At 30.2% G+C, this 26,142-nt stretch overlaps 1 protein-coding gene across 1 annotated transcript in view; it reads left to right on the top strand.

Annotated features, from left to right (window-relative positions):
* LOC145319491 (uncharacterized) overlaps nt 1–26,142 on the top strand; it is a 64,813-nt gene that overhangs the window by 19,755 nt on the left and 18,916 nt on the right. The window contains exons 2-7 of the mRNA XM_080161644.1: nt 11,213–11,351; nt 13,411–13,480; nt 16,724–16,820; nt 20,106–20,173; nt 23,128–23,212; nt 24,866–24,964. Of these exons, the coding sequence (XP_080017770.1) occupies nt 11,300–11,351; nt 13,411–13,480; nt 16,724–16,820; nt 20,106–20,173; nt 23,128–23,212; nt 24,866–24,964 (471 nt within the window). The 5' untranslated portion in view covers nt 11,213–11,299. The remainder of the gene's footprint in view (nt 1–11,212; nt 11,352–13,410; nt 13,481–16,723; nt 16,821–20,105; nt 20,174–23,127; nt 23,213–24,865; nt 24,965–26,142) is intronic.

Below are 26,142 nucleotides of genomic sequence, written 5' to 3'. Positions count from 1 at the left end.
AAATTTGAAATTGATATGAAAATTCCAATTACACAAGCTATTCATTACGTACGAACCATCCCTAATTATAGAAAAGTTTCGGTTTAAATAGGCCTAAAACTTTCATAAATATATTTAGAATCAGCACGTCAGTGGAAATCATGAATTTTGCTTCTATTCAATTAAAATCGCATTTTGGTAAAAGTATTTATGTATTTTAATCCTTTAATTTACATTTACTTAATTTCTATGGGTTTTATTTTGAAAACCTACGTCAAATATATGTACTAGAAGCAAAGGTATATTATTACTAAATATGTTTTGTACGTTTGTTTGTTGTTATATCCTTTGACTATTTTTAAAAGCGAAGCTTTTCTATAATTAGGGTCGATCCGTCCGTAAGTCCGTACGTCCGTCCGAGATTGATAGCTTTTATTCGTTAATTTAGTCATGTTAGAATTGTCCTATCGATTTCAAACTTTGCATGATGATTCCTGTAGTAGTTAGGTACGATTTAGAAAGCGTAGCAACTCTATAATCATTACCAGAATGTCCGTACGTCCATTTTAAACATGTTGATTTTCTACTTTTTAAACAACAAATTTTTATGTGAACTATTTATCCGTTTGATCTGATTTTTGGTATATTAATTCCTGAGACAACAAAGAACAATATTATAAGCGAAGCAACTCTATAATCAAGTCCTAAAAATGTAAGTATGTCCTTAAACATTATCCTATATCAAGCAGTTTTTCAACAAATTTACTTACAATTTTGCTTTGACTCTTATACTTTTATATTCTGATTATTCAGATCAGACACTATACAAGCGTTAATGTCCGTTTGTCCTACCGTTTCAGTGCTTCGCTTTTATGGATGTTGTCATCCTTGTTAGAGGTAGAATATGAATAAAATGATAGCCCCACGCAGTCAATGGGTGTTAAAACGCAACAAAAAAAGAAGAAAATTGCCATTATTAACAAAAATAGAAAGATCTATAATTTGACACCTTACTTTTTGAATTCTGTTGAGTAAATATCAAAAAAATCTATTTTATTGAACCCCGTTTAATCAAAACTTTAAACTTCGGGAGCTCGTTACGAATGGGTTAAACCCAAATCACAAAAGTTAGAATACGTTCTTTAAAGAAAACAAAAAAAGAACAAATTAACTTTTCACTTGTTAATCTATAATCCAAAGTAGAACGATGTCTGTCTGTTTGTTTGTCTGTAGTGAAGGATCTCGCTAACCGCTGAACCGATCGGGTTCTCCTTTACAGGGTGGCTTCTCATAGGTCCTGGGAAGGTTTATAACTATTTTCTTGGGGGGTGGGACACCCCCAACCCCACCAAAAAATGGAAAATACCACCCCCCAAAAATTTTTTTTTTCTTTTTCAAACTAAAATTAAAATAGTGGGGTCGACTACCCCCTCCCCCCAAAAAAAAATTTCCCCCACCAAATTTTTTTTATTTTTCTTTTAAATCTTAAATATGAAAAATTGGTTTGATTAAACCTCTTGGGGCAAAGCCCCTAGAGGCTAGGGGCGAAACCGCTACTCCTATAAAATAAAGTAATAAGCTTTATTTGTCTGTAGCGAAGGATCTTTCTAACCGCTGAACTGATATGGTTCTACTTTACAGTGAAGCCTCTTATAGACTCTGAGATGGTTTTAGGCTATTTATTTTTTTAAAAATAAGTCTGGGTATGGTTTTAGGCTATATTCTGCTCTTTGAATATAGAGCCCCTAGATGCTCGGGGCGCTTCCGCTAGTTGTTATATATCTTATTATGAAAGTAAAGTATTTCTGTAAATTATTTCACTTGTTTTTTTCATGAATTTACTTCCTCCTTTAAAAAAAACATTAAATTAAAATCTAATTTACTTATTTTTATATTTTGCTTCTATATAATTTATTTTTAAAATTTATTCAAAATATTTAAAAATAGTACGGCTAAAACTTTATTCATAAAATCATGAATTGTCGTTTTTATAAAAATGTCCAATTTAAATGAGATTTCATTAAAAATGTATAAGACTTTTCTATATATAACATATAAGTTAAAATTAGAGAAAAAATGAATAAGAAATTAGAATAAGGAAAAAGAAAGAATTAAGTACATTATATATGTGTATAAAATCTATCTTATTCAAGTTTTAAGGGATACGAAAATGACTATTAATTCTTAAAAAATAAAGCTTACTACAGCTAATTCGATGAAGAATCAAACAAATTTAACAATTTAAGTCCCTTAAGTCATTGAATTTTAGTATTTAATAGTATTTGCGCATGTTGCATTTAGGGGCTCCATATTCAAAGGGGAAGGATGGGCAGAAAAATATCCTAAAACCATACAAAGACAGAAACTAAACAAAAAGTAGCCTAAAACCATCCAAGGAACTATCTGAATCTGTCTCTAAAATGAAAAACCCTATCGGTTCAGTATTTATTAATATCTTAAGCAACAGACTCAATAATAAATCTATTGATTTAATATAATTGTATGCCTCTATAAGTTATATACCCTTAATTTCTGAAATTAAAGAGAGTAAATACATGTAAAACATAAACCTATATAAACAAGGATGACAGCATCACTAAAATCAAAGCTCTAAAATCAGAAGGAACTACAAACGAACAATAACTCCTGTAGAGTGCCAGAACTTAACAAGCAAAACATTAATTTGTAAGTCTAAACAAAGTTGTACATTAAATTTTTGCAAAATTGCATAAATAAAGGATACAGTAAAAGGACATGCTTTTATTTATAAGAATTGTTTATGCAATGCATCATTTATAATATTGTACCTTATTGCCCTAGAAATTGTCATTCCAAAAATCAGATAAACAATAAACATGATATATATTAAGCTATAAAAATTGGAAAGAATTTTAATGAATATAATAGATTTGAAATCTGCATAAAATTTTAAGGATTTTTTATAAAATTCGTTTTTTATATAATTAATTATTTAAAAGCGCAAATCCAATTTAAGTTAATAAATCTTTACCAATAGGATAGGTGGATTAGAAACTACCTGCGCTCTAATTGGTTGAATGATGTACGACACTTAAGCTTCTCCAATCAGAGCGCAGATAGTTTTCAATCCACAAATCACAGATGTCAAAATTATTTAACTTAATTTGTATTTGCGCTTATAGATAAAGAATTATACAAATAACGAATTTTATAAAAATTCCTTCAAATTTTATGCAGATTTCAAATCTATTATATTCATTAAAATTCTTTCCAATTTTTATAGCTTAATATATATATATCATACAAAATGCTGTTGTCAAAAAGTTAAAAATCAGCATCATAAATCTTACCTAAATGTTATAGGAATCATCACGCAATCGATAGTTTAAATCAATGGAAAATTCTAACATGTTTAAAAGTATTTAACCGTACGGACAGACAAACGGACGTAATGAAAATATTCGCTTTTAACAAGTGAAGAACTCAGGAGGGGGTAATAAATTTACCCCACTTCAAATAAACTTCTTCTTAACTTGTAAAAGAAAAATACTTGTTTTCATTCTCTTGTAATGATTTTATTTTATTGCCACAATGAATGGTATTCATTGATTTGATAAATATAGAAAAAGGGACAGGTAGCCTATTACTTTCTGGCTACCCTACCAAAAATGATAATATTATTATGACTTAAATACTGCTAAAGGTTAAGACCATTTCTATTTTCAAAAGTCTTCTAATTCAAAAAAGAAAAATCCCAACCATCTTATATTTTTAAAATTCTAATTTATTTTTCTTTTGCAAGCACTATCTTTTAGGATATATTTCATAACTAAAGTTATTTTTCTATGGAATACAATTATTGAGGATCTCAACCTTTTCAGTAATATTTGTGTGGAAATATTCATTCTTTTCGAGTTTTTCGAGTTTTTCGAGTACTTATTATTAAAGCAGCAACATTCTTTTTAGTTTAAAGGCTGTTTCAAACAATACTTTGCTTAAAATTTTTATTGACATCGTTTTTTTTAAATTTTTTAACCTATTGACAATACCTGCGAAATGTTTACTTAATAATTAACTGTATAAATATATAGTATTTTATTACTTTTTGCTTTTTAAAACTTAAAATTTTATTTAATGCGAAACAAACAAAAAAAATATATGCTTACGTCATTTGCGAAAATGTAAAGAAGTAAGGTTTTTTTATCCTTTATGATTTTGCTAACCACTAACCCTAGTTCTCCATTCTAGTTAAGCTTCCCGTAGGTCATGTGATTGTTTTAGGAGTTCAATTATTATATTGAAAAAGTTTTAAAAAGATAGAACAATTTAATAGGCTCTCTATTCTATACTTGTTACAAATGCACTAATGACGTAAACATGATTAACATCCAAAAATCCTGTTTAAAGTGCAGTAATGTTTAAAACTAGCCCCAACAAATTGCCAAACAATACCTATAAACCCTGAAACATTGCCTCAAACACACAAACTTTGATAATAAAATGAAGTAAATGCCTCCTCTCAACTCTCCCCCCCCCCCCCTTCTATACTAAGTTTATACAGATTACTTTTATAATTCAACTTTTGCCTTCCATTCATTGTTGATATTTTTTGTAGCAATATCTCAATGAAATTTTGTATTTCTATACAATAAGCACTATTGGCTACTCACCTATCTTTAGGGGCACTGAATATTTCTAATGTTTAGTTTCTAAAAGGAGAAAGGAAAGATATGTTCAGTGGCGGGGTGAGGGGGGGGGGGTGGAACTATAAATATTTAATTTCTTAGGATAAGTCTTAAGTCATAGCAAAGGCAGTTATTTTTTTTTCATTTTATCCATATAATAAATCAACTACAAATAATTTAATTTCGTAGTCATTTGTGACTAAATATGAGAATTCTTTTTCTGTTTGAAATTCCTTTTTCTGTTTCATGGATGACTTACCATCTAGGTTAATAAATCTATTGTTCAGTTTCTTATTAGATATTATTGTGTCTGACTTACCATCTAGGTTAATAAATCTATTGTTCAGTTTCTTATTAGATATTATTGTGTCTGACTTACCATCTAGGTTAATAAATCTATTGTTCAGTTTCTTATTAGATATTATTGTGTCTGACTTACCATCTAGGTTAATAAATCTATTATTCAGTTTCTTATTAGATATTATTGTGTCTGACTTACCATCTAGGTTAATAAATCTATTGTTTAGTTTTTTTAAAAAAAAGGGGTTCCTTGTTCAATGTTCCTATAATTATAAAATGCTGAAAGATATCAAATCCGAATCTCTTTAAAAACCGAATTTAAATCACTTTGACTTAACTGTAGCATTTAATTGGGAAATAACAACATCAATAAATAGCGACTCATATTATAAGATATTAATATTTATTAAAATCAAGATAGGAAATATACTCAAATATTTACAGACGGGCATATGAAGTTATAGACTGCCTATACTTCTAACACTCAACATATAATCTGTAGTTTATCCTTATAATAAAGTCACAAAATTTTTGTATGTCTGTTTGTCTGTACCGGAGGATCTTGCTAATTCAATCGATATGGTTCTCCTTTACAGGGTAGCTTCACATAGGTTCTGGGAAGGTTTAATAACTATTTTCTGGGGATGATAAGAAATCGCAACTAGAAAAAATTACCCCCACAAAAATATTTTCCTTTCTTTTTAAACATAATATAGTTGATTGGGTTATTGAATTTAACTCTCCCTCTTTAAGTGCCCCTAGAGGCCTCCAGGTTGGGGGGGGGGGCGTATCTGCTAGTATCATAAATAGCATCAATAAAATTATCGTTTAATGAAATTATTATCTTTTCAACTTGATTATTAAACCCTTTATTTATAAAATATTATGAAAAATTGGGTTATAAAGTAATTTTGTTAACAAATATATCATTAGCTATTGTGTTAAGCAACATATTACTGTGTAGTTATCTAACATTACAACAATAAAATTTTTAGCGAAATAATCTTATTATTTTCTTAAGATTAATATAGACTAGAAAAAAATTCTGTCATTATTATATTTGTCAACTAAAAATCTTTTTCAATTAATAGCCTAAAACCTACCTGATCAGAATTAACACAAAGGGACCCAGAAAATTGTAGACCAAATTTACACCATTTATGAGATATTACTAAATACACTGAGAAAGTTCACATCTATTATCCAACTAGGTAGTTAAAATAAGATTTTTTTTAGTTTTTTCGTAACATCTTATGAATATGAGTAATGATATATTGTTAACAATTGGCAGCTTCACTGAACATCAGTAAATCTTATACATCATCTAGATATCTATTTAGTTATCATTTCTATCGTTCTATCTACTTAGACTAAATTATAAGTAGATAGAGAATGGATAAATAAATAGATATATGAATGGATAGATAAATTGATAAATGAATGGATATATGAATGTATAGATGAATATAAAGATAAACGTACAGATGAATGGATAGATAAATAGATTTAGAATGGATAGATAAATAGATAGATGAATGGATAGATATATAGATAAATGATTGGATAGATGAATAGATAGATAAATGGATAGATGAAAGGATAGATGAATGGATAGATGAATTGATAGATGAAGATATAGATGAATGGATAGATAAATGGTTAGATGAATGGTTAGTTGAATAGATAGATGAATGGATAGATGAATAGATAGATGAATGGATAGATGAATAGATAGATGAATGGATAGATGAATGGATATATGAATGGACAGATGAATGGTTTGATGAATGGATAGATGAATTGAAAGCTGAATGAAAAGATGAACGGATAGATGAATGAATAGATGAAGATATTGATGAATGGATAGATGAATAGTTAGAAGAATGGTTAGGTGAATAGATAGATGAATGGATAGATGAATAGATAGATGAATGGATAGATGAATGGATATATGAATGGACAGATGAATGGTTAGATGAATGGATAGATGAATTGATAGCTGAATAAATAGATGAATGGATAGATGAATGAATAGATGAATATATAGATGAATGGATAGATGAATGGCTTAATGCATGGGTAGATGAATGGATAGATGAATGCATAGATGAATGGGTATATGAGTGGATAGATGAATGGATAGATGAATAGATAGATAAATGGATAGATGAATAAATAGATGAAAGGATAGATGAATGGATAGAAAAATCGATGTATAAATGGATAGATGAATGAGTAGATAAATTGATAGATGAATTGATATATGAATTAATATATAAATTTATAGATGATTGGATAGATGTATGGATAGATGAATGGATAGATTAATAGATTGATTGATAGATAGATAGAAAGATAATCAAATGAATGGAAAAATTGATCTAGATAAAAATATTGATGGATAGATTGATGTTTGATATTAAGAATAATGGATATATATCAATGGATACGTGAATAGATAAAAGAGAAATAGACATATATATAATAGAAACATAGATAAATATTGGCATGTTAAGTGAAGAAGAGAAAATCTTTTCTCATGGTTGTATAGATTTATCATTAACAAGCTAATAGAATATTTATTTGATATACATTATATGTATAATATTTATCTTGTTATTTATAATGCAAAGTCAGTCCCTTTGTCTGTAAGTTTTTCCGTCTGAAGCTTGATAACCACTTAACCGATTGGGCTCTACTCTTCATGATTTATAGCTGTAAGTCCTGCTATGGTTTTAAGCTATTTTTTTGTTTGAGCTCAACGTCCTGATATTAAAAACATAAACTTTAATTTTTGGTAGAGCACTTTTAAATATATTTGTAATTCTTCTAAAAATTAAAAAAGAAAATATTTGCAAATTTAAAAAAGATATATTTTACATTTTAATAAAATCCAAATATTTGTATAAGGTTCATTAGCTAAATAAAAACAATAAATTATAAAAAAAAAAAAAAAATCAAAAGAATTAAAAACAGAAAATAAAAGAACTTTGGTTATGTTTTGATTCTTATTGATGCAAAAATAATCTCCAATTAATAATTTCAATGGTTCAAAAGAAGTTCTGAGATTCTGATATAAAAATTACATCGTATCGTATCATAGAGAATTGTCCCTCCGTACCAATCAAGTAGGAATTTTTATTTATCCTTCCGCGGACAACGGAAAAAATAACAATACGATAAATGTATTCTGTAAGTAGGACATTCATTATTTACTAATATTACGGAAAAAAACTAATATCCAATTAAAATAAGCCAATATAATCTTACATTAAAAGTGTACTGTACTGATTAATTAAGAAAATACTGTTTAGTCGTACAGTACAGTCCACTGACAATTAATTAATACCTACAAACCAGTTACTTGTATTTAAAGGATTACAAAACAAATAAAAATAGCCTTTATAATTATGATTAACTCATTCATGTCAACATGAGGTGTAAAACAAACTTTTGGGGTCATGTAAAGTAAAAGAAGTTGCAGGTTTTGTCGTATTTTCACAGTAGCTTTTGAAAAGGTACTTTAGATTAGGTTAGGTTAAGTTAGGCAAGTTTAGAGCCCCTGCTGAGGCTAGAGATAGGAGAAAAGCTACTTTAAAAATATGACGAAACCCGTAAATTAGTTTCTCGTATTCATTCGAATCCGGTGGATAGGAACCGGTTCTCATCCATACGAAAAAACTATGTCTAGCACCGAATTATATCCAGCTTTCTACGAATATAAAAATCTACAATCATAAAATTAAGGCACGGGCTAAAAAAACTGGTTTTAATCTTACAATTGTACATTCTATATCCGCGGAAAGCCGTTTATAATACGATGCGAGAAATAACTATTCCTTCATATGACCCAACTATTGTTCATAATTGGACGTACTAATCTTTGGATTATAATTTTGGATGCTTCCTTATATTTCATCCATAGGCCTCTAAGGGCACTTAAAGGAGTGGGGGTGAGTCGACCCCCACTGACTGATATAAAGACAGGCTAACTTGCCATTATTAATAGTATAGAATTTCTAAACCAATTTATTGAGAAAAAAAAATTACCAAAAAAGATATATTAAATACTAAATTCAAAAAGGGAGTATGAATTAATTTATAAATTTATCCTACATAAAACAACGCTTTCCCCATACATAAGCTTGATAATATTTAACCCTTAAACAATAGAAATAAAATGATTGTTTTGAAGATAAATTTAATGTTTGTTTTTTGATTGATTGATTGAGTTGAGATGGCTGCGAAAATAAATGATGGTCTTACTCTCCTCACTGATAAGGATAAAGGGAAACTCTGCTTTTATATCTTTCTATTTTTTTTTGTAGGGAGGGTTAATTCTTATCTAGGGGCGATTTCTATGGGGAGGGTGGTAGTAACCCACCCCCAAAAAAAAAATAGTTATTAACCTTCAGAGGACCAATGAGAAGCTAAACTGTAATGCTGTTCAGTGGTTAGCAAGATCCATCGGTACAAACAGACAAATAAAAGACATCCTGTTACTTTACCATAAGGATTTGCTAGTGTTGAGATGTACTTTCTTATTTGTTGTTTAAAATAAATCCATGCGTACTTTGTGTTTTAGTTTGTATGTGTGAAAGAAATTGGCAGGCTCACACCAACTTGACATCTTAGTCTTGCTACACACAGACAAACAGACAGACAGACATACAAACAAACAAAATAAAATAATATTTTACAAATCAATAAATCTTTTCTGCTAATTATTCTTTTCTATTAGTACTTTATTTTTAGAACAAAAATACTTTAAAAAATACATCTTATATTAATATTTGATGGAACTGTATTTGAAGTTATTTGTTTACTAAACTTTATCCTCTAAAAAAAATTCTTAAAGTTATTATGAATGAACTAATTATGCAATATTTTATCAAAATTATGTATAGTAATTACTAATGTGTTTAAATGAAACATAAACTATTTTTGCTGACTTATTTTAATTTATCTTTTATACATTCTTTATGTGCAGGGATTTTAAGTGAAAAGACAATGGCCGATAAATTGATGTACATCCTAAATGATGATACACAAAAGTACCCCTTTCTATAGATTAAAATTAGTGGTTGAAACGTTTGAACACTCAACTTAATTAAACCACCAATCAAAATTTACTAAAGTCCCCAAAGTTGTTAAGCCAACGAATGAGACAACGTTATTATAAAACCTTGGGGTCTAGTGTAATAAACAGCCCATTGTCCACTCTCTCTCGCTGATGTATGGATGTATAATATATTTGTTATTGTTGTGTTTCTAATTGTTGTAACTGTAAGACATATAACGGGTACATGACACTTTTACAACCAGCAAAATACAGTCATTGTGTTTTGGCAATTTTTTTTTTTTAATTTATTTGCTTAACAACTTTGGGGACTTTAGTGAATTTTGATTGGTTGTATCATTAAGTTGAATGTTCAAACGTTTCAACCACTAATTTTAATCAAAAGAAGGTGTAATTTTGTGTATTATCACTGGAGATGTACATCAATTTATCGGCCATTGTCTTATCCCTTTAGAACCCTGCAATGAAACTGTGTTTATGCCAGTTGCAAATATTTTTACCAGTGAGAAAAAAAATATTGCTATTTAAACACCAACAATTGAAGTTGACAAAATTTTTGTGAAAAATACAGAAATTATACTTTTGCTAGTTGTAGAAATGGCAGCCTCCCCAACATAGCTTTTGTCTGATTATGACTGTATATGTAATATATCTATATATAAATCTGTTTAGTACTGTATGTAATTGTAATGTATATCACACATGATATATAGTAATAAAATGCCATTTCCCAAAGTCATACGCAGTCATACGCAATATTGGAGGGGTGACTCAAATTTCAGATATAAGCTTTCGAGATTTGATTTACTTATTTTCTCTATAAGGAAAAAGCGATGCCTGCAAGATTATCTAATTTGCTATGATCATGGAAAAGGGAAAGTGATACTGAAAAACAATTCTAAAGGAAATTTCCACACAACCCCCCTCTCTTTTTTCTCCCCTTCTTACCCACTCCCTTTCAGTTACGTCAAAAACAAGTTTTACTCCAACTTTACTTAACAAAATATTAAATATTGCGGCATTGGAAATGAATAGCAGACCCTGGCTATGATATAAATATGATTTTTTTCAAATCGCGGAAACTGAGATCTCAAATTTGCGTCACAATCCAACATTGCGTGTGGCTGCGTACGGCTTCAAGAAACGGCATTTTATTACTAGCCATCATCACACATATATAAACATTTAGGTCGAGGTTGCTGTTACAACTACTACCCAAAGTAGAAAAACAATTGAGATACCCAACATAGAAGGATATCAAATCTGAGAAGTCATTATGGAGGTTGACAGATTTGTTGCCTATTCAGCGCCTACTGTTTTGCACCAAGGTAAATTTTCAAAAGATTTTTATAGTGCCTATAGAAATGAGGCCATACTGGCCTGCTATTGGTCAATTGAAATGTATATTGGCCTTCCATAAGTAATTTAGTCTGTGTATTGGCTTATTTTTGGTGATTTGTATTGTATGACGCTTCAAATTTTTAACAACAACTAAAAACAAAAACAATGACAAGTATGTTCGATGGTATTTAAAGGTTTTTAAAAGCTACTCTTTAGTTAGAATCTATACATCTATCTTGGCTTCCAAACATCTAATCAGTTACCCACACCGATTAATTATAGCTTATATGTTTCTAAACTATCTTGAACTAAAAATGTTAAGATATGAATGTTTAGTATGCGTTGACAATTTCTTAATTCTGACCTAATGGCCTTTTAAGCTCTTATTAAGATAAAGAGGATAAAACTTATGTGCAAATTTTTTACTCAAACACACAATCTGTGCAAAAATGGAAAGAAAAGCACGCTTTTCCACATACAAAGTTACCCACATTCAACTATCCAGGGATATAAAGGGATAAGACAATATCCCTGATAAATTGATGCACATCTCCTATGATGATACTAATTTGTCCCTTTCTGTTGATTAGATTCAGTGGTTAAAACGTTTAAACACCAAACCTAATAAACCAACAAATAAAAATCAATAAAAGTCCCCAAAGTTGTTAAGCAAACAAATACGAAATTTTGTTATAAAACTTTGGGGACTAGTACAATATACAGCTCAATGTTCCCTCCCTCCCTGCAATTATCAGTACACTACACTATGGGGCAAATACAAGACTAAATGACTAAAACATTTTTTAACGGGTCGTCGTTGGCTAGGGACTAATTTACAGATAAATTTATAATTAGAAAATTGATAAATGTTTAATGTTGTTTTTCAAAAGATTCAGAAAAATTTCATTTGATCTTAATTCTAATTTCCCTATATTAATCGCTAAAAAAAGGCTTAAATAGAGAGTGGGAACAATTGACTGTTTATTACACTAGTCCCCAAAGTTTATAATAACGTTTTCTTATTCGTTGGCTTAACAAATTTGGGGGCTCTAGTGAATTTTGATTGGTTGGATCATTAAGATGAGTGTTCAAATATTTCCACCAATTATTCTAATCCAACAAAGGGGTAATTTTGTGTATCATCATTGTGGATGTACATCGACTATTGTCTTATTACCTTTAGATCCCTTTGTAAGTGATAAATCCAATTTTTTGTTTAATTGCCCCACCGTACACTCTGACAATGGAAAATGTTTGTGTTAATGAGTGGGGAGTTGAATGTAGAATCATTGATCTTGTCTTTTCAGGGAGGGAGGGGACATTGAACTGTAAATAAATTGGATGCCCAATGTTTAATAAGAATGTTTTCTTTTTCATTGGCTCCTACTTTGGGTACTTTTATCATATCTTTATTGGTTGTTTCAATCTAACGAGCAGTGTCCAACGTTTAAAAAATAACAAAATGGGCATTTTAGCTGGGATTACGTTAATTTATCATCCATTATCTTATCCCTTAAGATCCGTGTGTGTAATGGAACCTGCAAACCTCTTTTTCTCCACTTACCCATCTTTTTCTGTGTAGAGTTGTTCTGCCAAAACAAATAGCTTTATAAAAGATACAAAATCTAGTAGAATGTTTTAAAAGTTGTAAAATATTTACTTTCCCAGTATGACTTTGAAACCGATTGATATCCGCTGCATTATAACCGGTTATGAGCTATACTAAAAAAATCGCGTGTGAAAAAAGTCGCTCAAAAAATCAGCATGTGACGTCATAAAAATGAGGGTTTATCCATATCCTTTTTAGGAGTTTTCTTTCCCACTCCTCCTCTACTCATCCCACATTTTTATGACATCAGAATTTTTTTGAGCGACTTTCTTCACTAACTAAAAAATCACGTATCTTATCGTATTATGGACAATTTTCTACGAATAATAGAAAAAAGGTTAATAATAACAGTTTTGTAATTATTTAAATTAATAACCGTGGAACGTTGTCTATAATACGATGTGTTGATTAACTGTCATCATAATGTATTTATTTAGTAATTGTGTTGCTTGGACTTCTCCATGCTGCTTCTACGACAGGACCTGTTCCTATGAATTCTGATTGCAGGTTCACAAATATTTATTATCTATAATACAAAGTAGAACGATGACTGTCTGTCTGTCTCTCTGAAGCTAAAGATATCAGTAACCACTGAACCGATTGGATTATACTCTTTTGGTAATATACCCTCTGGTCCTGTGATGGGTTTAAGCTATTTTCTTGGGGGATAGGACACCCCCAATTTATTTTTTACTTTTTCTTTTTAAATCCAAAATACAAAAAATGGGTTGTCAAAATCAAACCCCCTCCCCAGTGCCAGTAGGGGCGTAGCCAGTAGTTAATAATACAAAGTAGTACACTTTTCTTGACTTTTCAGATAGTGGGTGAGCACCTAGGGGGTTTATCAACTCCCCTAACTTTAAAAATATACACCCCTTTAAAGCTCAAGCCCCTCTCGATTTTGATATAAGCCCCCCCCCCCCCCGGAAAAATAATCTACACACCACTGATGGAAATATATTTGGTATTGGAAATTATTGGCATTCCCTTATGAATCATATCAAACCTGACAAAATTGACCTAATTATCATTAATATGATAATATATACAACTGCTTACAATACTATATAACAAGAAAGGGGGCATCATAAGTGGCGAACCACAAAAAAAATCATAAATGTATAAATGGACAAGTTTTTTAGTGCTGATCTTCAGTGTTTATAAAACAAATAGAGATGGGAAAAGAAAGAAAAGTCATAAAACCTTTATTAACAAATATATATAAGTTTTCTTTAACGTGACCGACAGACCAACAGACCAAGCAAATTACAAAAATATGCTCATTGGTGTAGAAAATTTTTTTTTCAGACAGACATACAGACGGACATTTCGAATTCTAGAGTATCAGTGATAGGGTAAAAGGGTATGTCTATTATAACCACTATTCAATTCTCTAACCATATACATGACCAAGATTTCTGTGTTATTTACAAATCTATTAAAAGTAAGGTTGACATAAAGGTTCTACCTGCACTGTTAATGATAGTTGTCTGTAGAAGAAAACAAGTATGACAACATCGTTAACTAGCGAATCACAAAAAATCATTGATGGGAATAGAGTTTTAAAGACCATTTAATGATTTTGTAAAATAAATAATAAAATAAACGTATTGGAGAAAATAAAATTTTAAAAAATCTATACTTTTTTTCATGACTGAAAGACCGACGGACAAAGTAAATTACATAGTGGATGCTCATATAGATTTCGGAAATCTTTACAAAACAACTCAATCTTGAAAAGCAGCTGAAAAAGTTACATTCTCTCATAGCGTTACGGACTGACAAAGTAAATTATAAAGTAGCTTCGCTACTAAAAACAAGATAAATGAAATATTATACATGCTCACTTATTCTATCAAAATAAATATTCTCCTCTTTTTTCGAAACCGATTGTAATCCGCAGGATTAGAACCGGTTCTCAGCCATACTTAAAAATCATGTATAGCATCATATTACATACAATTTCTCCAGAATATTAAAATAAGAATAATAAAAATAATACCAATCTTGTTAGCCTGGGCAATCTGACAAAACTAGTTTTAATCATACAATTTTTCATTTTGATATCCACGGAAAGCTGTCTGTAATACGATGTGATAAATAACTAGTCTGGTGTGTAAATACAATTATAAATAATTGCATTCCTTGGGTAACTGGAGTTCTCAACAAAATTGTCATCTCAGAATTAAGTAATTTATTGTAATACTATCAATTAGGAAAGTTTTGTAAGTATATACTACAGGCATCTCAAGGGATAAGACAATGGATGATAAATTGATATACATCCAATGATAATAAACAACATTACCTCTTCTGTGGATTAAGATTATTAGTTGAAAAACTGTTGGTTTGAAACAAACAAACAATTTTCGAGCTAGCGAATAAAATAGCGTGGTTGGTCATAAAACATTAGGTACTAGTAAAATGAAATTCAAAGTTAGTGTAAAATAATACATATCTATTTTATAATTAGGGAGATATAAAGGGATGTAGATTATTTTATGTGACATTGTCCTAAACCACCCTGATACATTGTATGTAGTATATTTAATGGCCTCAGCCACTTTAGATTAAATGTTGAGGATAATCTATTTAAATAAATTGTTATTTTTTTTCCATTCCAGATAATTACGTCCAATGGTAGCAAGCCTTTTAAAACAATTAAAGAAATTTTAAGATTAAAGATTGTTTTCCATTTTTTATCGAAGTTTTCCGTTAGTCCAGGGAAGGTTTTTTGCTATTGGGTTGTAGGGCCCAAAAAATTATCCATTCTCAAAAAAATTACAACCAAAAAAAGATAAGGGATGGGCAATGGGCTGTTTGTTACACTAGTCTCTAAAGTTTTATGAAATGTTTTCATATTCGTTGGCTTTCAACCATGGGGACTTAAGTTTGTTTTGATAGGTTGGTTTGTTAAGTTGACGTTCTAGCCACTAATTTTACGCTACAGAACGGGTAAGCCGATTATCATCATTTTGGATGTACATCAATTTATCGACCATTGTCTTATCCCTTTAGATCCCTGAATCCACTCACTAATAGGGGCACCCCTCTGGCTAAGAGTGAAGCAACTAGTAGTTTTAAAATTTTCTTTTTTATAATCGAATTCTTATCTTAAGAAATGAATATCTATTATGAAATTTGCAAATAGAATAATAAATGAGTTTAAAGGAATGTGAGTGAGTGACATGAAAAAGTTGAAAGTTAAATGTCAAACTATTTTTAAAACTTGCTCAGACAAGGTATATATATGAAGTTAGGATGCTAAAAATATAATTTTTAGTACTGCAGCTAATATATGATCTACATTTCATGTTAGTTACATGATATTAGTATAAAGATGACCAATGTTAGACACACAGAAGATTCAGAATGTACGCAATTTTGAAAAGTACAAAGGCAAATAAACACTTAAATGCTGCATTTAAAGTCAAATAATTTTTTGGGTTTTAAGAACCTCATTGTTTTTTTTACATTTTTTGTAAAAAAAAGACCTTTATAAACATATCTACAATAACGGAGAAATATGTACAATATCTGACCTTGGATTAACCTACCACTTTTGCTCTTTCAAAGCTGTTGCTTAGGTAAAACTACTTTTGTATCAAACCAAAACTTTGTTATCTTGCTGTTACTGCTCATAGTTATGTAATTTTCCCTATATTTTTAGAACAATTCTTCACGAAATATTCAAACATTTTAAATGCCATTGTGACTAGTTCGAATCTTGACCATAATATATTTTTTTAGATTTTGGATGAACAAAAGTGCTGATGATATTCAACGCAGACAAAGGAAATGGAGAAAGCGCCACAAGGTTTTCTACTATTGGAATACAACTAATCAGGTAAATACATAATTATTTCTACTATTGGAATACAACTAATCAGGTAAATACATAATTATTTCTACTATTGGAATACAACTAATCAGGTAAATACATAATTATTTCTACTATTGGAATACAACTAATCAGGTAAATACATAATTATTTCTACTATTGGAATACAACTAATCAGGTAAATACATAATTATTTCTACTATTGGAATACAACTAATCAGGTAAATACATAATTATTTCTACTATTGGAATACAACTAATCAGGTAAATACATAATTATTTCTACTATTGGAATACAACTAATCAGGTAAATACATAATTATTTCTACTATTGGAATACAACTAATCAGGTAAATACATAATTATTTCTACTATTGGAATACAACTAATCAGGTAAATACATAATTATTTCTACTATTGGAATACAACTAATCAGGTAAATACATAATTATTTCTCTTCATTAAATTTCCACATGGAAGCGCTGGAAAGTGTCACGTGTGACGTCATAAAAATACGTTCAAATCCATCTCTTTTCTATGGGTTTCCTTTCCCACTTGTCCTTTTATCCCTCCTTTTTAGACGTATTTTTTTTATTACGGCTCACATGACACTTTACAGCGCTTTCCATATACATTCTATATACTGCATGAATCTCAAGGGATAAGACAATGGACAATAAATTGATGTACATTATGTACAAATTATTGGTTGAAAAGATTGGAAACTGCTATTTTGAACCAACGAATCAAGAATTATAAGTAATTAAAATGGATTTTAGTTTTTTTATTCCTATAATTTTTAGGCAAAGTCTCTTCTTTCTATGCCAAATCAACTAAGATTTTGTGTAACAAAGACCAAAAATAGCCTAAAACCAACAGAGATAATTCTAAAAATTATATAATTATTTAAGGAAAAGTTGGATACAAAATAAAAAGAAAACACTTATCATTATAACAACTACTTCTTTAATAAATAAAAACTTGTTATACAAAAAGATTTATTACAATACTTGCAAGCTGAGTATAGAAAGGGAGAGGTAGTCATAAAAACAATTAGAAAAATATTTTTTGGAGAGCTTATTATTTCTGAAACTAGATAAAAAAAACCTGCAGAGGACCTATAACAAGCTTCCCTGATTAGTGAAAGTAGATAGGTTCACCTTTTACTTAGTTTTTTTTCAGGGAGGGAGGGGGCATTTGTCTGTTTTTTTAGTCCCAAAGTTTTAAAACAACGTTTTATCATTTTTTAAAAACTTCCATTGAATTTTGATTGGTTGGTTAATTTTGATTGGTGTCCAAATGTTTCAATCCCTAATTGCAATCTACAAAAAGGGTAATTTTGTGTATCATCATTTGGAAGTACATAAATTCATCGGTCATTGTCTTATCTCTTCAACGCCCTGGAGTTTTTGTCCTACACTATTTTTTATGATTAAACATATCCTTGTCTTTGAACAGCGCCCTCTCTTCATTCTTCATCTTAATTTAGACCAATGAACATTCATTTTTGCACTCAAAAACTGCAGAGAAAGGAACGGGCAAAAAATCTCAACAATTTGGTCGATTAGTAGAGCAGTAATAACAATCTAAAACAGTACTGAGGTGAATTCGCTAAAAGTTAGGTGGGGATAATTTTGCGAGTCTCACTGATCTTAGTTAGCCAGTAAGCCAAAAAAAGTTTTATAAAATACCCCTCTGGATTGTAGTTGATTTATAAAAAAAATTAAGACTAAATTTTCCCTTTTTGGGTGGTAATAAATGTACATACACATAGTCTCAATAGAATACTGACAAATGTTAAAGTTAAACGAACGTACAGCCGTTTACGAAATTTTATTGGATAAACCATTACAAACAACGTACGTATAGTAGGTATAGGATTAATTTTATTTTTTTAATGAAATTTCTTACTTTATATTTAAATCCAAGATGAATGTTAACCATCATCATTTCTCAAAAAATAAAATCTTTTATTACTTCAGAAATCCTATTTTTCATTAGAAGCGAAGCTACTCTATTACTTGCTTTATATGTATGTAAGATAAAAACAATGTTAATTCTTAATTTTGAATTAAACAATGAAAGTTCTTGTAAATCTAATCAGCGAGGGAGGGAACATTGGAGTGTTAGTTCTACAGGTACCCAAAGTTTTATAAACATGGTCTCTCATTCGTTGGCTTAAAAACTTTGGACACTCTTATTCATCTTGATTGGTGGAAATAAACTAACATGTGCCAAACTTATCCACTAATAATTTTAATCAACAGAAAACGAAAAAAAACTCTAATTTTCCCCAAAAACTAGAAATTTAGTCTTCAGAACTATTGTTAATATTTTTAACAATTATCATTATGTTATGTGTTATGTTTGCGCTTCCTATTTTCATAGGAATCCTTGTTTTTAAGATGAATGTTGTTTACCACGGAACTGTTTTGTAATTTAATTTTTCTTTATCAGATGTTTATTTCAGAATGTTTTTTATGACGCTCTATTTTTTCTTTTGTTTATTAGAAATTTTGTAATTTAGATAATTTCATTTCAATAATCTTTATTAACTTTTATTTTAGATTTAAACCATTGTTTTGTTTTTTTTTAAATGAAAAATACAATTAGAATTAAAATTAAACTTAAATTACATACTAATTTTATTTCTCCCTAAATCTAAAAGTTGAATAGCTATCTGCTCTTTTATTTAAAATATTTCTTTTAGCAGTCATTAATGCTGCTAAAAGATGAACATTAAAACATATACATATGTATAAAAAACGTGTAAGGTTTCGTGATTTTCTTGAATAACTATTTATGATTCATGATCAATTATTATTTTCAAAGAGAGAGAGAGAGAGGGGGTTAATGGGCTGTTTATTACAATAGTCCCTAAAGTTATATAATAAAGTTTTCTTATTGGTTAACAACTTTAGGCACTTCAGTGAATTTTGATTGGTTGGTTTATTAAGTTGAGTGTTAAAACGTTTCAACTACTAATTTTAATCTACAGAAAGGGTGATTTTGTGTTTTGGGGGATGTACATCTATTATCGGCCATTGTTTTTACCCTTTAGATACCTGATTTTTAGTAGGTAATATTATAAATATATAATATATGATAAAATATATATAATAAATATATAATAGAATTTTATAAAGTTGACAATATACAGCAAAGTCATAATGATTTTAATCTACAAAGGGGATAATCAGCCATTGTCTTATCCCTCTAGATCCCCGGATGATATTTCTTCCTCGATACTTATGAATGTTGTTATCCTTGTTACAACTTGAATTTATTTAGGAATGTTTACCATGTACCCGCTGTGAATCCCAGGGAAAGAAAACCTCTCGTCCTTGTCAATACTTCAGGTAAAAACTAAGCTTACTTTTAATACAAAAAAAATAAAATAAAATTAAATTAGTACTAATCTATGTTTTAAATAATATATTCTATTATAAAATGTAGTAATTTTTTTCTGTCTCACTAACCGCCTAACCGAAATGGATCTTTTTACAATGAAGCTCTTTATGGGATTAGCAAATGTTATAATTATTTTTTGGAAGGTTACCTCCAACCTTCCTAGATAAAACGCCTCTAGGGGCAGTACATTCATAAATATAGCCTTAAACCATCACTGGACCTATTACAAGCTTCCCAAAAAAGAGAACTCATTGGGTTCAAAAGTTGTCAAAATTTTAAACTTCATACAACAAACAAATATGTTCTACAAGCTTCGCATATATTGCAAGTTATTTAAAATTTATCTTTTGTTCGTAATACATATTATAATATTTTAAAATTACCAAACTAAACAAAGAGATTCCAAAACTGTACAGAAATATCAAAGCTAACAAATAAATTTTCAAGCTTTCAACCACATCTACCAAACTTGATTTTCTGCCTCAGCTTCTATATTTAACTTAAAGATATCTATGCTGATATCTATCTATCTTGATGTCTGTTTATCTATCTATATATGTACGTATATTGTATATATATCTAGATGTCTCTCTATCTATCTTAATGTCTATCTATCTATCTTGAGGTCTTTCTATCTTGATAAATATTTTTTCTATCTTGATATCTTTCTCTCTATCTTTATGTCTATTAATCTATCTATCATAATACATATCTATCTATCTAGATATCAATTTTGGCACCAATTTTTCTACATATCTTGCTATCTTTCTTGATATTACCCAGTGAATAGGTTCATTGCTCTTTGACTAATGCGGACAAATTTGATACATTCCATGGAACAAAATAACAAGAAAGAGAACCATGTATTTGTGGTATTCGGCAACTCTGGGCCATGCGGAAACCCAGACATTATAGTGATGCTACGCACCCAGCTAATCCTGTTATTCTACAATTGTAAAGCCACCTGCAAATATGTAAGATAACGGTATTGATTTCATCGCTCAGTTGTCCTGCAAGTGGAGGGAGGGGTGTGACCCCTCCCTCTCCCTTCTTAAGCACCGGAACCTTCCCCTTCAACCACCAAGTTATCAGCACCACCTCAGCCCTGAGGATAAAGGTTCTAAGCCTTCCTTCACCCAATAGATTCACCACCCACACAGACTGTTGTTGTCACAGTAATCATCAAACCTTCCCTTTTAGTACCCAGACCTACCACTCAACCCCTCTATTCTTATCTACCTATTGTGCTGTTCCATGGGCTATCCTGCCTCCCCCGGACAGGGATAGCCATCTACCTAACCATTGCAACTATCTATGTTTTACTTGTATGATTTACCTTTAACTATCTCTATTCCTAATCCATATGTATTTATATTATGTTGTACATCTTTAGTAAACCTTAGACCCTGAATAAAGTAACATCTGAATAGACTCTGTTTATTATTTAGTGATTGCTAGAGAAGCGTAGCTTCTCTATAATATATGTGTCCACGTCTGTTCGCACTGCCGTAGTCATTGGAACTCGGGTATCTGCCATTTAACCAAGGCGGATACCACATATTCTCAAGGATAAACACAAAAAAATACGAATAACATTTTCGATCACATAGTATAGTCGTTAGGTAACTTTTTTGGTTTTAGGAAATTTGGAAATTAACATAGGATTATATTTGATAAAAATTGCTATTATACTCAGAACCCCTTTTAGATCATTCTTGATAAAAATGAGCCATCAATATTTCAATACTAAAATATTCTATGTCTCTGCAGTTTGTACACTTTGAAATTGTTTCTAATTTATAAAATGTTTCCTAAAATTTTAAACCAAACATTTTATGCTAAAGTTCAAGATAAAGAAATCAGGATTTGAAATAAATTTCGTAGGTATATGTAAAACAACAAGCTAAAGGAAAACAATCTAGTTCTAATTATCTTTTAGTGACTGACAATTAGAGTAAAACACTAGAGGGAGAAAGAATTAAATAACTGTATCTTCCCATCGCAACCACCCTGTGCAACCTTTCAATTGGGTCATTGAAAATCAACCAATTGTGTCGCTTATATTAACATAGTCAAGTAGCAGAAAATAATTTAGAAACAGACGAAAGAGGTCTTTGAAAAAGGAAGGGAGGTAGTTGTATGTATATACATCTATACTATAGGTCTGTTGACTGACAGACAGTAGCTAAATAAATATTTTTGATTTCTAATCCAATATCAGTAACATCATTAAATCAATAATAAAATAAAGTCCAAAATGTAATAAAAATAGATGGATAGTTTTTTAACTTTTACTTTATACAGTTGATCCCGTAACGAATAATGATTCCTAGGAAGATTAGGCAAAGATTTACTTTAATTAGCGAGGCTTCTTAAAAAACATTTCTTAAAATGCAAGCAATTTTTAAAGCAATCAGTATAAAAACAATTTTAGGATCGATTTTTGTTTAAGCTTCTAAATACAATTTAAGTGATAATGCTCGTTAATTCGATTGTCTCTCCTTTTTAAAAGTGAAGCTTTTCTATAATTAGGGTCGGTCCGTCCGTCCGTCCGTCCGTAACGGATAGCTTTTTTCGTTAATTTAGGCATGTTAGAATTGTCCTATCGATTTCAAATTTTGCATGGTGATTCCTTTAGTAGTTAGGTACGATTTAGAAAGCGTAGCAACTCTATAATCATTACCAAAATTTCCGTACGTCCATTTTAAACATGTTGATTTTTTTACTTTTTAACAACAAATTTTTATGTAATCCAATCATCCGATTGATCTGAATTTTGGTATATTGATTCCTGGGACAACAAAGTATAATGTTATAAGCGTAGCAACTCTATAATCAAGTCCTAAATATGTAAGCATGTCCATAAACATTATCCTGTATAATCATCCTTGTTATTTTTTAGGGATAGTATTTGCAAGGATATACCCGAGAATTATGAGGAGTCAGGGTATCCGTCCTACCATAATGCAAACAATGGAAATGAACAGGTACAATTATTTTGAATTAAAGGGGGGGGGGGGGGGAGGGGATAAAAACCACCGATATTTCTTCTTAAGCATACTCCCTTGAGGTAACATTTATGTAGGAGAGTTGATAATTCTTTTTGGGGATAATACCAACCCAAAATGATTTGAGGTTGCTTATTAGAACCATAACTTTGGTTCAAACTTTAATTATTTATATATTTATCGTGTTCATTTATAATATCCCAGCAGGAGATTTATAGTATAGATGTATATTCAGATAACTACCTCTCTTTCCTTTTCAATGACCTTTTTCGCCTACAACTAAATTTATTTCTGCTACTTGTTAATGTAACCGACACCATTTGGTTGATTTTCATTGACCCAATTGATAGTCGGCACAAGAACACTGCGATGGGGAGATATATTTATTTAACCCCTTCTCCCTCTAGTGTTTTACTCTAAAAGCCCAGCTAAATCAAATGCGAAAAAGCACACAATACCGGCTATATTTTCATTCAAATTATGTTTCGCTTCTAGATAGGTTAACGTTCTTGTTTGAAATTTAATGACGAAATTCTGTAGAACCATTTAAAACTTAAATATTCATATTTTGCTATTTGATCTGCTAATTTGAATATTTGCAGTATTTGACAAAAATCAAATCGGAGAAAAAAATATTTACATTTAAAATAGTAATAACGTTATTTTTAACTAGTTATTAAATCATATAGTTAGAACCTTGAACGAATTATGTTTTCCCAAATCCTAGTGTTTTTCTAAAAGCTCAGGTTCAGAATCATTTATTGACAAAAAAGATCAATCATTTTTAGATTTTAGTATTGTGCATTAAAATGGTATATTAAAGTGATCCAAAAAAGAGGCGCTGTTCATATTTCAAAAGAATTAAAAATAATGGGTTGAGGGTAATATTTTCCCACAATTATTAACAATTTAAAAATAAGGGGGGGGGGGGAGAGGTAGAATTACTAACAAGGTACTTTGCTAAAAAATGCTTGATATCCAATAAAGAATACATTTAAAAATATGATAGTACGTTATCTGTAAAAGAACCGTAATTCTATCCTGGCTCTTACTGACTGATAAATGTTAAAATTTTATTGAAATAAAATCAAAAACTAATATATTTAACCCTTAACGGTCGGGGTTTTTTTTCTATCTCATTTTCTGTGTGTGAAAGATAAAGAGCCCAAACTGCGTGACTTTTTAAGTATGGGTATGACACATAACTGAGAGTTGGAATTTTAAAGTAAAAAAAGACCTAAAAACAAAGGTTGTTAAATAAAAGGGTGAAGGAAGCGAAAATTGACTTAGACTTGTAAAAAAAAATTAGCCCTCTAGCTCTAATAGGAACTGAGATAATAAGGGGGGGGGGGGCCTTGAACGCCCTCCCCCCGACCGATTAAGGTGCGGCAAGGGGCCCGACTGTAAAGGGTTAATTCAAATAAGAAAACAAATAAAAGCTCAAATATTATATTATTGTACAAGGTTACAAACAAAGGCGTGCTCAGGGTTTTTACCAGCGGTAGGAGGGACAGGGAGGGAAATGGTTTTAGGCTATTTCTAACTTCCGTTTAACTTTTAACTTTTAAATACATGGCTCCTATATGCTAGAGGCACAACCCCTAGTAGGATTTATAAAGTATGTATTTTTAGGAGGTTGATAATGGAAATGGTGGTCGCCTGGTATATGGGGGATACACAGCCCAACCTGTTCAGTTCAACAATGTCTGGGGTGTTACAAAACTTCATCAGGTACGTTCCAACAGACTAAACTTGTTGTAGAGTATCTTCATTATTCTACTTTTTTGTTGATGCATTTATCAAACTAGTGGCTGCGCCCCTAGTATCAAGGAGCCATGTAATGTATTGGAAAAGGTGGAGAAGTAAAGAAAAATAGCATAAAACCATTCTAAAATTTAAATCTAAAAATAAAATAGCTTAAAACCACCTCGGGACCTATGAGAAAGAACTCATTCGGCTTAGTTGTTATTGAAATCTTAGGCTATGGACAAAAATGCTTATACTTTATATAATAGGATATGATAGGATTAATATGATTAGAAATGCAGTTACAAATCATGGACACATTACAATCTTTCCCGATTTTGTATTACTTTTGCGGAACATGATTCCAATTACGTCATATTTTTCTTTCCCGAAAAAGGGAAGGTGGGAAGAAAATCTCTTCAAAAGAGATGGGGAAAACCCCCTTTTCTCCCATCTCTTTTTTTCTTCCCCCCTTCCCTTTTTCGGGAAAGAAAAATATGACGTAACGGGAATCATGTTCCGCAAAAGTAATACAAAATCGGGTAAGATTGTAATGTGTCCAAATCATGAATTAAAAAAAATTCTGCTTATAATTTTTGTAAGATATTCACGATCCTAACAATATTTCAAGTACAATCAAATATTGAAAAAGTTACAAATAAATAAAGATTAGTTTAAAAAAGGAAAATAATTGGACAGTTTTTTGAAATTTAACTTACAAGCAGCTTATAATATCTTCTAAATATAACTTTTGCTTAAACCAGTGCTATAAATAAACTTTAAATACCAGTCTAAATAATGCGTTACCAACTATGTAATAATCCAGGAATCTAAGACAATGGCTGATACATTGATGTTCATCCCCAATATTGAACATACAATTACGCCTTCTGCAGATTAATATTAGTGGTTGCAACGTTTGGACACTTAACTTATTGAAACAACCAATCAAAAATAAATCAAAGCCCCTAAATTTCCTAGGCCAACTAATAAGAAAACGTTATTTAAAAACTTTGGGGACTAGTGTAATAAACAGCCCATTTCCCCTTCCCTCCTGGTAATAATATTAAATATGATATTGTAAATAAAAACACTTAAATATGACACTACTATATTTAGTTAGATTTGAAAAGATTAAAGTTTTAAATTTTCAAAAAGTTAAT

The sequence above is a fragment of the Acartia tonsa genome, chromosome 5 (genome assembly GCF_053477335.1).
Source record: "Acartia tonsa isolate MP-2025a chromosome 5, ASM5347733v1, whole genome shotgun sequence".
Taxonomy (NCBI): domain Eukaryota; kingdom Metazoa; phylum Arthropoda; class Copepoda; order Calanoida; family Acartiidae; genus Acartia; species Acartia tonsa.
The sequence above is the reverse complement of the archived record's forward strand: the minus strand, read 5'-3'. Positions and strand labels throughout refer to the sequence as shown.